Source organism: Artemia franciscana, chromosome 19 (genome assembly GCF_032884065.1).
Source record: "Artemia franciscana chromosome 19, ASM3288406v1, whole genome shotgun sequence".
NCBI lineage: Eukaryota > Metazoa > Arthropoda > Branchiopoda > Anostraca > Artemiidae > Artemia > Artemia franciscana.
The window spans coordinates 5,372,745-5,386,555 of record NC_088881.1 but is presented as its reverse complement, the minus strand read 5'-3'; the positions used below and the strand labels follow the sequence as shown (position 1 = coordinate 5,386,555).

Below are 13,811 nucleotides of genomic sequence, written 5' to 3'. Positions count from 1 at the left end.
ATTTTCCCATCTCTAAATTAAAGTCAGTCGAATGCCTTTTGTTATAGTTTGAAACTCATGATTTTGGGCTTCATTCTCAGTCAGTTTACAAGGAAATTCATTTGCTATCTAAAATGTTGCCGGCTTTTCATACTTGTTTATTAACTGCAAATAATTAATGCAATACTTTTGTCCAAATTGTAAGATCCAACGGCAATTTAGTAAGAGTAGGAACATATTCTCCTCCGTTCCTACTATCTTCATTCAAACATAACAGAATAGGATTGTGCAGTTGAATAGCAACAACTATTTCTTTGAATCATTCCATGATAATAATAAACAACTTTATTCAAATATGCAAGGAAAAGCTAAATACAGTAAAATAGTAATGGTAATTTGCTTTCATAATTCGACTCAGATATTGCACCTGAGACCAAAAAAAGAAGAAAAGGTATTTACCGACATTTTAAAATTCACAATATGGAAAAGGCTCATAGAACCTGGCCCAGAAAGTGTTTAAAGATTTGATGGCCTTTAAAAAGGCCGTTGGGTAGGGGGACAGTTCAAAATGCATTTAGAAACCATTAACCACCAAAGCCATACAATGTACGACCTTGACGCTTCAGAGCGTAGACTACATCCATTGCAGTGACAGTCTTTCTCTTGGCATGTTCTGTGTAGGTGACAGCATCGCGAATAACATTTTCTAGAAAAACTTTAAGAACACCTCTGGTTTCCTCGTAAATTAGGCCAGATATACGTTTTACACCACCACGGCGAGCCAGTCTTCTGATTGCTGGCTTTGTGATACCCTGGATATTGTCACGAAGAACTTTGCGATGACGTTTTGCGCCTCCTTTTCCAAGCCCCTTTCCTCCTTTTCCTCTTCCTGTCATATTTAATTTAATCCCGTAGCAAGCAGCTGTAAAGGTTTTAACAAACTAACGAGTTTTCTTGAAAGCCCGTTTATTATATATTGCTAAAGTCTTTCCCCACAAATTGTTACTCTATCGCGCGGCTGGCGCTCCATATAAATATAGCTACTAGGCATCTGATATTTTGTTCATTCTTTTCAAGAGAGGCAATCTATCAACATGGCTAGGACAAAACAAACTGCGAGAAAATCGACGGGTGGGAAGGCACCTAGAAAGCAGCTTGCGACCAAGGCTGCACGTAAGTCGGCTCCTGCTACTGGTGGGGTAAAAAAACCACACAGATACAGGCCCGGAACCGTAGCCCTGAGAGAGATTTACCAACTTGTGTGCCATTCACGCCAAGAGGGTGACCATCATGCCAAAAGATATTCAACTTGCTCGTCGTATCCGTGGCGAGAGAGCCTAAGTACCCTAATTTCTACGCAATTGCGTCTTAACCAACAGCCCTTTTAAGGGCCACTAGATGGTTTAAACAAACACGCAAAATAACGTTAAATAGCCTAGTGTTCCGTGACTAAAAAGGTATGATTCAAGGGCCTTTGATCCAAAACATCTAATGAAAAGGGAACACGCAAAATGCCAATTTAGGCCAGCCTAATAAATCCAAAAATAGCAAAAAAAATGAATAGCTCCCAATGGGGCCTACAAAAATGTTTTTGATGGAACGTCATGAAAAAGACCGAGGCCCCGTTTTCTACACTCTTTAACTATTCGTCGATGGATATTACTTTCTATACAACAAGCAAATTGAGCGTTGTCTTTGAAACAGGGGACTTTTGTTGTTTTTTTCGTATTAGGGTTTAGTATGGGTTCTTGTTGACCCGAGATTTCGCAAATCAAAGCCAGAAACAATTTGAGAGCAGAGCATTTAAAATAAGGTGGTAGCCCTTAAAAGGGCTGTTTGGGAGGGCCCGGCTAATTGGGCGCTAATAGACAGGGAAAATTCCCTCTTATTTGGAGCTTGTGTATTTTGTTACAGCTTTAGTGCCTTCACTAACAGCATGCTTGGCAAGTTCTCCGGGTAGGAGCAGCCTCACAGCAGTTTGAACCTCTCTGCTAGTGATGGTGGACCTCTTGTTGTAGTGAGCTAGACGAGAGGCTTCCGCAGCAATCCTTTCAAAGATATCGTTGACAAAGCTATTCATGATGCTCATTGCCTTGCTAGAAACACCAGTGTCGGGATGCACTTGCTTAAGAACTTTGTAAATGTAAATGGCGTAGCTTTCCTTCCTCTTTCGTTTCCTTTTCTTATCAGTTTTGCTGATGTTTTTTTGCGCCTTACCAGCTTTCTTTGCCGCTTTTCCTGAAGTTTTTGGAGCCATTGCTGAAAGATTCTTTAACAAAATCCAATAATCAAATGAGAAGTGTTTACAAAACTCGGCCCGTTTATATACCAACTACAGTTCGCGCACAATTCTTTTCTCAGAGGAACTCAGTTCGCTCGCTGGAGTATAAATTGTTTGCGCATTCAAAAACAGGCATCATTTTCAATTTGTTGGTGGATTAAAGAGTCTCAGTGAATTTTGTAATCTAGAAACCATGTCAGGAAGAGGAAAGGGTGGAAAAGTGAAGGGAAAGGCAAAGTCCCGTTCAAATAGGGCAGGTCTCCAATTCCCAGTGGGAAGGATCCACCGTCTTCTGAGAAAGGGCAACTATGCGGAACGAGTTGGTGCAGGCGCACCCGTTTACCTTGCAGCGGTGATGGAATATTTGGCTGCCGAGGTCCTTGAGCTTGCTGGTAATGCTGCACGAGATAACAAAAAAACTCGTATTATTCCTCGTCACCTTCAGCTTGCCATTAGAAATGATGAAGAACTGAACAAGCTTCTGTCGGGGGTCACCATTGCCCAAGGAGGTGTTTTGCCCAATATTCAAGCAGTCCTTCTACCAAAGAAGACTGAAAAACCGGCAAAGGCTTAAATGAATCTAACTTTAGCTACAGGCCCTACCCCAAATTAACCAACAGCCCTTTTAAGGGCTACAAATTAATTGAATCGCTCTATAGCATGTGACCACCTGGGAAGGACAAAGCTATGAAATTTAGGATACTAAATGTGAAAAGGGAAACTTTCACATTTATTTAGTAACAAAGCATAAGAATTTACTGGAGGTAGGGGGAACATTTTCCTTGAAAATCCTCAAATTATAGCCCAACAGAATCTGAATATATATTTGGAGATTGCCCTTTTGTTACAAGCAAAAGAGTTTGCTTTCACATTGATCTCGTTACAAAAGCATTGGAATTTACTGTAGGAAAGGAAGCTCATTTTCACCTAAGAAACCAATAAATTACACACAAAAATCGAGGAGCTGTTTTTTTTTTTTTTTTTTTTTTTTTTTTAAATAACCAAGAGCCAATTCAAAGACCCTCTAATTCGACTAATCTAAACTGGCCTAGGAAGCAATAGGGTAGTCATCAAAGGTAGAAACATTTTGGGGGGCTTGTCGTTTTGTTTCAGCAGGAAAAAAGGTTTTCTTTAAAAAAACACAAAAAAATTTACCAAAAAAGGTAAAATTCTAGTTAAGTGACTTCTTGATATCTTGGAAAGGGGTTAGGTTAGGAAAATGAAACTTTCAGGGATGGGTCTACAGGCTAAGGTATGTCCTGGGAAGATATTTTGAAGTACCTACCTCCACTCCTTCTCCCTTTAGAGGGCCCTGACCTTTGATGACCTTTAAAAATAGGTGTGTTCTTAAAGTGACACCTTGCAAAATAGATCTTCTGCTTGAATGAAGTACAACAAAATTGTTTTCAGCTTCACAACTTTGCTCAATCCCAATTTATAAGGTTTTAAAGATATTCCAATACATTTACTAAATTAAAAAAAAAAAAAACAAACATTGATATGGCTAAGAATTCTGCTCAAATAACAGGAATTGCATTTTCAGAACTAAAGGCAGAGAAAAAGCAACAGGTAACTGAAAATTAAGGTAAAATGTTGTTTTGTCAAAATTTCAATAGGTATAGACCTGTCATGTAGGCAAATTTCAAGGCTCTCTAGAGGGAGATAGAGTGGAGGTGAGTACTTTAAAATATCTTCCCGGGATATGCTTTAGCCTGTAGACCCATCCCCAAAAGTTTCATTTTCCTAACCTAACCCCTTTCCGAGATAGCAAGAAGTCACTTAACTAGAACTTTACCAAAAAAACAATTAATAAACATATTTTGATTCATTCTTAAAATATTTTTCTCTTCTAAAATCCTTGCTTCATGACTCTAAAATTAGGCATTTTGTTTCTTTTCAGTTTGTGAGTCAACAATCATTTTGTTACAAAATTTTTTAGCCAACGGCCATACCACGTTGAAAGTACCCAGTCTCGTCAGATCCTGGAAGTCACACAACGTCGGGCCCGGTCAGTACTTGGATGGGTGACCGCCTGGGAACACCGGGTGCTGTTGGCATCTTTTTTTTTCTTTTTTATTTATTATTATGATTTCTTTGTTTCAAAGTAAAATAATAATCTTTAACAAACTTGTTTCCTTATTCTAATAGCACAAAGGTGATTATATTTTATATAAGAGAAAAAAGAGAGATTAAATTGGACATTTCCTATCGGTAATAAATAAATGCAAATCAACTATTTTGGCTTAGCTGATAAGCCACTAAATGAAGGCGAAAATGGAACAGCCACAACAGTTGACTCGTATTTATTTTAGCCAATAAAAAGAGTCAAGAGTTGTAACCAAAGTGATTTTATAAGCCCCCAAGATATTTTAGTTGACCATTCCGGCAATTTAAATCAAGTTGAAAGCCACCAAGAAACATACAGTTTTAAATGGTTTATTAACCATTTAATTAAGTTGGCATGTAATTCAGTATAAAATTGAAAGGGAGTAGCCAATCCGGACTAGTCCTAGTTAAAGATAGAAATGGGGCCACAATTAGTGATAAGGAAAAAGTTAAAGAAAGATGGGTGGAACATTTTGAGAATGTGCTAAACCGAGATACAGTTGCAGGAAAAGATATAGATGAAAATGAAAAAGTTTGTGATACCTTGGATGTGAAGGAAGATTTGTTTAGTGAGGAAGAATTAGCGACAATACTAAAAGGATCAAAAAATAATAAGGCCCCAGGTGCTGATAGTATGATTAATGAGTTTCTTAAATATGATGGCTTTGAGGTTAGGAATAAGCTACTGAAGATTATGAACATGATTTTTGAAAAAGGGGAAGTACCCAATGATTTTAGGAAAACCTTAATTAAACCACTGTATAAGAAAGGTGACAAGAGTGAGTGTCGTAATTATCGAGGCATTAGTCTGGTCTCTGTAGGTAGCAAATTACTGAGTAATATGATACTTTTTAGACTGAGACATGCTGTAGACAAAGTTTTAAGGGAGGAACAATGCGGTTTTAGAAAAGGTAGAGGATGTGTCGACCATGTTTTCACTCTTAGGTTAATAATTGAGAAGTCCCTTCGTTGTCAAACACCTTTGGTCCTTAGTTTTATCGATTATGAGCAAGCTTTCGATTCTGTTGATAGAACAGCGTTAACAAAGGTCTTATCGTTATATGGTATACCAGAAAAATACATTAAAGTGATTTGCGCTATGTACGAGAATAATACTGCTGCGGTTAAGGTAGGAAATGAGGTTAGCAACTGGTTTTGTATTAAATCAGGAGTTAAGCAGGGTTGTGTTCTATCCCCCTTTATATGGATCATTTTGATGGACTTTGTCTTAAGGAGCACAGGAAAGGCAATTGGAGACCATGGAATCAAATGGGAAGGAAGAACGCTCCTGGACTTAGATTATGCTGATGATTTAAGCATATTAGATGAAAGTGTGAGCAAAATGAATGAAATTTTAGAGGTTTTACGAGTTCAGGGTGCTAAAATAGGCTTGAAAATTAATGTTAAGAAGACTAAGTCACTAAGGCTAGGAATAAGTGAAGATGAACAGGTGACATTAGGTAACGAAAAGATTGATTAGGTTGGGAGCTTCAGTTACCTTGGTAGCATTATTAGTAAAGATGGTGGGAGCAGTGAAGATGTTAAAAGTAGAATAGCTAAAGCTCAGGGTGTTTTTTCACAGTTAAAAAAAGTTTGGAAGAATAGAAAGATAAGTCTACAAACCAAGATTAGAATATTGGAAGCTACAGTGGTGACAGTGGTCAAATATGGCTCTGAAGCATGGGCACTCCGAAAAGCAGATGAAAATTTACTAGATGTTTTCCAGAGAAATTGCCTACGGATTGTTCTGGGTACCCGGCTGACTGACCGTATTTCAAACAGTAGGTTGTACGAAAAGTGTGGTTCAATCCCGCTTTCTGGGGCTATAATGAAAGAAAGGTTGAGATGGCTAGGCCACGTTCTACGGATGAAGGATAACAGATTACCGAAGATTGTCCTTTTTGGCCAACCGTCTGGGGCTACACGGAAAGCAGGTCGTCCTTGTCTGGGTTGGGAGGATGTCATAAATAAAGATTTAAAGGAAATGGGAACTTTCTGGGAGGGTGTAAAGAGGGAGGTTTAAATAGATTAGGTTGGAGGAGGAGCGTGCGTAGCTGTGTTGGCCTCAGGCGGCTTGGTGCTGCAGTGAGTTATTAGTAGTATTAACCAACAATTTATGATAAAAGCTGATTGAACAGTGTATTTATGTTCAAATTGTCTTCATATATTTTCGGGCTCAACTCCATTGTACAGTTCAACTACTTTTGTCCTTCAGTAGCATCTACAGCTAAAATCTGCTTGTTCCTTCAATAGCGCCGCGTAAACAGCTGACTTAAATCAAAGACTTACTTTAAAGTTAGTCTTTGATTTGTCCATGTCCAAATCCTCTTCATATGTTGTCGGGCCCAACTCCATTGTACAGTTCAAGTTGCCTTGGTCTTTCAATAGCTTCTACAGCAAAAGTCTACTTGTTCCTTCAATAGCGCCGCCTGATCAACTGTCTTAAAGACTAACTTTAAAGTTAGTCTTTGATTGGTCTATGTCCAAAGTCCCTTCAAATGTTTTCAGCCTAGATTCCATTGTAGAGTTCAACTATCTTTGTCTTTCAGTAGCATACAATGACACACAATGTACTTGCTCCTTCAAGAGCGCAGCGCAAACGACTGATTTTAATCAAAGACTAACTTTTAGCGTATATTCAGGGAACCGCTCTACCTGGGCGAACAATTTTTGCTCAAAAGCTAGCGAGTCTATTTCTAGGTAATCTGTGTTTCTCCTTTTTTGCTTTTGCAAAGATTGCGATTGATGTATTGTATTGTTAAAAGAGAAAATAATACAACCAAAAACAGTCTGAACTTTTTGAAATCAAACCTTTTCTTTAGTGTTGGAATTTGAAAAAAGAAATTAGGCAACAATATTTTTAATTGTGGTATTTTCCTGTAAAACAGGATTTAATTATATCCTTTTCCGTTGCATAATTATTTTTATTCCCTTATGTAATTATATTAGTCATCATTGTATCAGCCTAGTCGGGAATGGATCATCAGCTCCAATGATTTGAAGGCGCCGCTCTAATCCTTCGGCTATGGCGATGTATAGGCAAAAGTAGACAGTCAAAATGTGAAATTAATAGGCATTATAACTCTCTGAACAGAGTCTCGAGCATTTGCTTTGATAGCCCTGAAAAGGGCTGTTTGATACTATACGATAATTGTACACATTTACTTTTTAGCTGATTTCTTAGCTACTGACTTTTTAGATGCCACTTTCTTGGCGGCGGGGGCTTTCTTGACTGATGACCCCTTCTTAGGTGTCGACTTCTTTGCTGCTACTGCTTTTTTGGCAACAGTGGGTTTCTTGAAAGCCTTTACAGATTTCTTGCTACCAGCCGTTGGCTTGGTAGCCTTTTTGGCTGAAGTTGACTTTTTAACTGCAGTAGGTTTGGCTGTTTTCTTGACTGAGGTTTTCTTTGCTGTGGGCTTGGCAGGCTTTCCAGCCTTGGGGCTTTCGGCCTTGATAGGCTTTGCAAGCTTGAAAGAACCAGTTACGCCAGTACCTTTGGGATTTATAACAATTCCGTTTGCAAGGCAACGCTTCAAAGCCTGTTTAAGATGCATATTCACAATTTTGGCATCATTGCCAACCTGGAAATTGGCCATTATGTATTTGAGAATGGCCTGACGGCTAGATCCCCCGCGTTCTTTCAGGTCAGCAATGGATTTGGTGATCATTTCCGTGTATTTTGGGTGGTTTGCTGGTGCCTTGGCCTTTTTATCCCCTTTAGGTTTTGCAACCTTAGCTGGTTTCGGAGCCTTTGCTTTCTTTTCCTTCTTGGCTGGTGAAGCCATGCTCTGGGATTCTACAGTTGTTGGTGCCACTTCAGCTTCAACTTCAGACATTTCCAATTTTTCTCAACTTTTCTCTTATCACTAGCGCGACCCCGACTAAATATCGAATACATGCTTATTTTTAAAGTTTTACAATTGTACTTTGGAAACCGCCGTACCCGGGTTAACATTATTCTCTCTGCGCGAGCTAAGGAATTTTGGCCGTGCTTGTGTTTGTTTGGAATGGCTTTATTCAAATTTTTGACTAGGAGGTAAGCTTTGGAGGAATGAAACCTATACTAAAGAATAGACAGGTCATTTTTCTACAAGTAGACATTTTTTTCACCGCTATATCCGTGCTAATTTGCCAGCAAACGGGCAGAGAATACTGGAAATCCGTCAAAACTAGTGTTCAATCTCAATAAACACCTTTTTGCTAGGAATTTATATCCTCATTGTCCACTTTTTATTTTTTATTAGTAAAATCCAGTACAAGAACTTTCAGAAAATGTAACATAGATGCATGTGTGTTTGCAAAATCGTATTCAAATTAATTCCGAAACTCCAACTAAAAACACAGAAGATAAAGCAATAAGAAACGACACCTAAATTTGAGGCTTAAAGTGTCAAACTCATATTTTAATGAAAATAAATTTCATTCTATTCTAATATTATAGTTGAAAAGACAAGAATAACGTTGTAAGGTTTCCGAGATGCGGAGGGTTGGAAGTGGAAGTGAACCCTTTTTATTTATTTTTATCACAGCCTATATAAAAGTTCAATAGTACATAACACTTGAAACGATACGATTTGTAACCTAAGAAATGTCCCTTTCTACAGTATATTCTCGAGTTTGCTTAATATCGAATAATAGAAATCACAAATTAGCCTAATTGTGAAAAAAAAAAATGACACATTTACAATCATTAGATTTTGTATGAATAAGTAAGTAAAAAATGTCTGCCTTTTAGATTTTGATGTCTAAATATCTACTGATGTTAGCATAGGGAGGATATGAAGTGGACAAGGAGGCTTCTAAAAACAAGCGTATCTGAATTTCTTTTTCTTATGCTTTTTAATCAGAATTCCTTTAGAGGGACAGTTTTCAACAAAAGAAGAGTCAAAGGAATTCGGATGTATTTTTTCATTTCATTTCTCGAAACAAAGGCTTTGATTACTTATAGTCGTGTATTTCAAAAAGCCAAAGGTATTGAAATTTTGAGGCTTTTGTGTTCAATTTGTATTCTAATAAAAATAAATTCTACTTTATTTTAGCATTATATTAAAAAAAAAATAAATAAATAAAATTAGCATTGTAATGTTTTTGACATGCGGGTGGAGGCAAAGTTGAAGCAAAGCGCTTTTATTTGTTTCGATCATAGGCTAACTGAAAGTTTAATATACATTCCACTCAAAAAGGAATTATTTTAAACCGGAGAAATGTCTCTTTTCTACAGTGTATTTTCAAGTTTTGCTCAAAACCAAACAATAGAACTCATAAATTAAAAAAAAAAAAAAAAAAAAAAAAAAAAAACTCAAAAAGTTAAAACACAAATGACAAAAAGTGTTTGCGAAAATTAAAAACGCAAAACGAATTGTTGCTATATGATCACAAATAAAATATAATCACAAATAACTGCTATATAATGACAGATAAAAATCATTTTTATAGGTTTATGGCGTCTTGTATTTCAAAAGATCAAAAGCAGTGTTAGAACAAACTAATATGTTCAATGCTGAAAATTGAAATGCAATATATTTCAACGGTGAATACCAGCTAAAAGTCCATTTGCTGTTATTTTCCCATCTCTAAATTAAAGTCAGTCGAATGCCTTTTGTTATAGTTTGAAACTCATGATTTTGGGCTTCATTCTCAGTCAGTTTACAAGGAAATTCATTTGCTATCTAAAATGTTGCCGGCTTTTCATACTTGTTTATTAACTGCAAATAATTAATGCAATACTTTTGTCCAAATTGTAAGATCCAACGGCAATTTAGTAAGAGTAGGAACATATTCTCCTCCGTTCCTACTATCTTCATTCAAACATAACAGAATAGGATTGTGCAGTTGAATAGCAACAACTATTTCTTTGAATCATTCCATGATAATAATAAACAACTTTATTCAAATATGCAAGGAAAAGCTAAATACAGTAAAATAGTAATGGTAATTTGCTTTCATAATTCGACTCAGATATTGCACCTGAGACCAAAAAAAGAAGAAAAGGTATTTACCGACATTTTAAAATTCACAATATGGAAAAGGCTCATAGAACCTGGCCCAGAAAGTGTTTAAAGATTTGATGGCCTTTAAAAAGGCCGTTGGGTAGGGGGACAGTTCAAAATGCATTTAGAAACCATTAACCACCAAAGCCATACAATGTACGACCTTGACGCTTCAGAGCGTAGACTACATCCATTGCAGTGACAGTCTTTCTCTTGGCATGTTCTGTGTAGGTGACAGCATCGCGAATAACATTTTCTAGAAAAACTTTAAGAACACCTCTGGTTTCCTCGTAAATTAGGCCAGATATACGTTTTACACCACCACGGCGAGCCAGTCTTCTGATTGCTGGCTTTGTGATACCCTGGATATTGTCACGAAGAACTTTGCGATGACGTTTTGCGCCTCCTTTTCCAAGCCCCTTTCCTCCTTTTCCTCTTCCTGTCATATTTAATTTAATCCCGTAGCAAGCAGCTGTAAAGGTTTTAACAAACTAACGAGTTTTCTTGAAAGCCCGTTTATTATATATTGCTAAAGTCTTTCCCCACAAATTGTTACTCTATCGCGCGGCTGGCGCTCCATATAAATATAGCTACTAGGCATCTGATATTTTGTTCATTCTTTTCAAGAGAGGCAATCTATCAACATGGCTAGGACAAAACAAACTGCGAGAAAATCGACGGGTGGGAAGGCACCTAGAAAGCAGCTTGCGACCAAGGCTGCACGTAAGTCGGCTCCTGCTACTGGTGGGGTAAAAAAACCACACAGATACAGGCCCGGAACCGTAGCCCTGAGAGAGATTTACCAACTTGTGTGCCATTCACGCCAAGAGGGTGACCATCATGCCAAAAGATATTCAACTTGCTCGTCGTATCCGTGGCGAGAGAGCCTAAGTACCCTAATTTCTACGCAATTGCGTCTTAACCAACAGCCCTTTTAAGGGCCACTAGATGGTTTAAACAAACACGCAAAATAACGTTAAATAGCCTAGTGTTCCGTGACTAAAAAGGTATGATTCAAGGGCCTTTGATCCAAAACATCTAATGAAAAGGGAACACGCAAAATGCCAATTTAGGCCAGCCTAATAAATCCAAAAATAGAAAAAAAATGAATAGCTCCCAATGGGGCCTACAAAAATGTTTTTGATGGAACGTCATGAAAAAGACCGAGGCCCCGTTTTCTACACTCTTTAACTATTCGTCGATGGATATTACTTTCTATACAACAAGCAAATTGAGCGTTGTCTTTGAAACAGGGGACTTTTGTTGTTTTTTTCGTATTAGGGTTTAGTATGGGTTCTTGTTGACCCGAGATTTCGCAAATCAAAGCCAGAAACAATTTGAGAGCAGAGCATTTAAAATAAGGTGGTAGCCCTTAAAAGGGCTGTTTGGGAGGGCCCGGCTAATTGGGCGCTAATAGACAGGGAAAATTCCCTCTTATTTGGAGCTTGTGTATTTTGTTACAGCTTTAGTGCCTTCACTAACAGCATGCTTGGCAAGTTCTCCGGGTAGGAGCAGCCTCACAGCAGTTTGAACCTCTCTGCTAGTGATGGTGGACCTCTTGTTGTAGTGAGCTAGACGAGAGGCTTCCGCAGCAATCCTTTCAAAGATATCGTTGACAAAGCTATTCATGATGCTCATTGCCTTGCTAGAAACACCAGTGTCGGGATGCACTTGCTTAAGAACTTTGTAAATGTAAATGGCGTAGCTTTCCTTCCTCTTTCGTTTCCTTTTCTTATCAGTTTTGCTGATGTTTTTTTGCGCCTTACCAGCTTTCTTTGCCGCTTTTCCTGAAGTTTTTGGAGCCATTGCTGAAAGATTCTTTAACAAAATCCAATAATCAAATGAGAAGTGTTTACAAAACTCGGCCCGTTTATATACCAACTACAGTTCGCGCACAATTCTTTTCTCAGAGGAACTCAGTTCGCTCGCTGGAGTATAAATTGTTTGCGCATTCAAAAACAGGCATCATTTTCAATTTGTTGGTGGATTAAAGAGTCTCAGTGAATTTTGTAATCTAGAAACCATGTCAGGAAGAGGAAAGGGTGGAAAAGTGAAGGGAAAGGCAAAGTCCCGTTCAAATAGGGCAGGTCTCCAATTCCCAGTGGGAAGGATCCACCGTCTTCTGAGAAAGGGCAACTATGCGGAACGAGTTGGTGCAGGCGCACCCGTTTACCTTGCAGCGGTGATGGAATATTTGGCTGCCGAGGTCCTTGAGCTTGCTGGTAATGCTGCACGAGATAACAAAAAAACTCGTATTATTCCTCGTCACCTTCAGCTTGCCATTAGAAATGATGAAGAACTGAACAAGCTTCTGTCGGGGGTCACCATTGCCCAAGGAGGTGTTTTGCCCAATATTCAAGCAGTCCTTCTACCAAAGAAGACTGAAAAACCGGCAAAGGCTTAAATGAATCTAACTTTAGCTCCAGGCCCTACCCCAAATTAACCAACAGCCCTTTTAAGGGCTACAAATTAATTGAATCGCTCTATAGCATGTGACCACCTGGGAAGGACAAAGCTATGAAATTTAGGATACTAAATGTGAAAAGGGAAACTTTCACATTTATTTAGTAACAAAGCATAAGAATTTACTGGAGGTAGGGGGAACATTTTCCTTGAAAATCCTCAAATTATACCCCAACAGAATCTGAATATATATTTGGAGATTGCCCTTTTGTTACAAGCAAAAGAGTTTGCTTTCACATTGATCTCGTTACAAAAGCATTGGAATTTACTGTAGGAAAGGAAGCTCATTTTCACCTAAGAAACCAATAAATTACACACAAAAATCGAGGAGCTGTTTTTTTTTTTTTTTTTTTTTTTTTTTTAAATAACCAAGAGCCAATTCAAAGACCCTCTAATTCGACTAATCTAAACTGGCCTAGGAAGCAATAGGGTAGTCATCAAAGGTAGAAACATTTTGGGGGGCTTGTCGTTTTGTTTCAGAAGGAAAAAAGGTTTTCTTTAAAAAAACACAAAAAAATTTACCAAAAAAGGTAAAATTCTAGTTAAGTGACTTCTTGATATCTTGGAAAGGGGTTAGGTTAGGAAAATGAAACTTTCAGGGATGGGTCTACAGGCTAAGGTATGTCCTGGGAAGATATTTTGAAGTACCTACCTCCACTCCTTCTCCCTTTAGAGGGCCCTGACCTTTGATGACCTTTAAAAATAGGTGTGTTCTTAAAGTGACACCTTGCAAAATAGATCTTCTGCTTGAATGAAGTACAACAAAATTGTTTTCAGCTTCACAACTTTGCTCAATCCCAATTTATAAGGTTTTAAAGATATTCCAATACATTTACTAAATTAAAAAAAAAAAAAAAACAAACATTGATATGGCTAAGAATTCTGCTCAAATAACAGGAATTGCATTTTCAGAACTAAAGGCAGAGAAAAAGCAACAGGTAACTGAAAATTAAGGTAAAATGTTGTTTTGTCAAAATTTCAATAGGTAT

General features: G+C 37.8%; 7 protein-coding genes and 1 non-coding gene across 8 annotated transcripts; 3 read left to right on the top strand and 5 right to left on the bottom strand.

Annotated features, from left to right (window-relative positions):
- Positions 1–511: 511 nt before the first annotated feature.
- Positions 512–909, bottom strand: LOC136039209 (histone H4). The gene has a single exon (XM_065722733.1). The coding sequence runs from the start codon at positions 873–875 to the stop codon at positions 564–566; it is 312 nt and encodes a 103-aa protein (XP_065578805.1). The 5' UTR covers positions 876–909; the 3' UTR covers positions 512–563.
- An 891-nt stretch (positions 910–1,800) lies between these two features.
- Positions 1,801–2,258, bottom strand: LOC136039207 (histone H2B). Its single transcript, XM_065722731.1, has one exon. The coding sequence runs from the start codon at positions 2,234–2,236 to the stop codon at positions 1,865–1,867; it is 372 nt and encodes a 123-aa protein (XP_065578803.1). The 5' UTR covers positions 2,237–2,258; the 3' UTR covers positions 1,801–1,864.
- Positions 2,259–2,412: 154 nt separating this feature from the next.
- On the top strand, positions 2,413–3,005 carry LOC136039206 (histone H2A). The gene has a single exon (XM_065722730.1). The coding sequence runs from the start codon at positions 2,454–2,456 to the stop codon at positions 2,832–2,834; it is 381 nt and encodes a 126-aa protein (XP_065578802.1). The 5' UTR covers positions 2,413–2,453; the 3' UTR covers positions 2,835–3,005.
- Positions 3,006–4,198: 1,193 nt separating this feature from the next.
- Positions 4,199–4,317, top strand: LOC136039713 (5S ribosomal RNA). Its single transcript, XR_010620534.1, has one exon. It is a non-coding gene; the product is annotated as a 5S ribosomal RNA (ribosomal RNA).
- A 3,168-nt stretch (positions 4,318–7,485) lies between these two features.
- LOC136039205 (histone H1-delta-like) lies at positions 7,486–8,268 on the bottom strand. The gene has a single exon (XM_065722728.1). It carries the CDS (start codon positions 8,203–8,205, stop codon positions 7,528–7,530), a length of 678 nt encoding a protein of 225 aa, XP_065578800.1. The 5' UTR covers positions 8,206–8,268; the 3' UTR covers positions 7,486–7,527.
- Positions 8,269–10,441: 2,173 nt separating this feature from the next.
- Positions 10,442–10,839, bottom strand: LOC136039208 (histone H4). The gene has a single exon (XM_065722732.1). The coding sequence runs from the start codon at positions 10,803–10,805 to the stop codon at positions 10,494–10,496; it is 312 nt and encodes a 103-aa protein (XP_065578804.1). The 5' UTR covers positions 10,806–10,839; the 3' UTR covers positions 10,442–10,493.
- An 890-nt stretch (positions 10,840–11,729) lies between these two features.
- LOC136039030 (histone H2B) lies at positions 11,730–12,188 on the bottom strand. Its single transcript, XM_065722530.1, has one exon. It carries the CDS (start codon positions 12,163–12,165, stop codon positions 11,794–11,796), a length of 372 nt encoding a protein of 123 aa, XP_065578602.1. The 5' UTR covers positions 12,166–12,188; the 3' UTR covers positions 11,730–11,793.
- Positions 12,189–12,342: 154 nt separating this feature from the next.
- LOC136039204 (histone H2A) lies at positions 12,343–12,819 on the top strand. The gene has a single exon (XM_065722727.1). The coding sequence runs from the start codon at positions 12,383–12,385 to the stop codon at positions 12,761–12,763; it is 381 nt and encodes a 126-aa protein (XP_065578799.1). The 5' UTR covers positions 12,343–12,382; the 3' UTR covers positions 12,764–12,819.
- Positions 12,820–13,811: the final 992 nt, after the last annotated feature.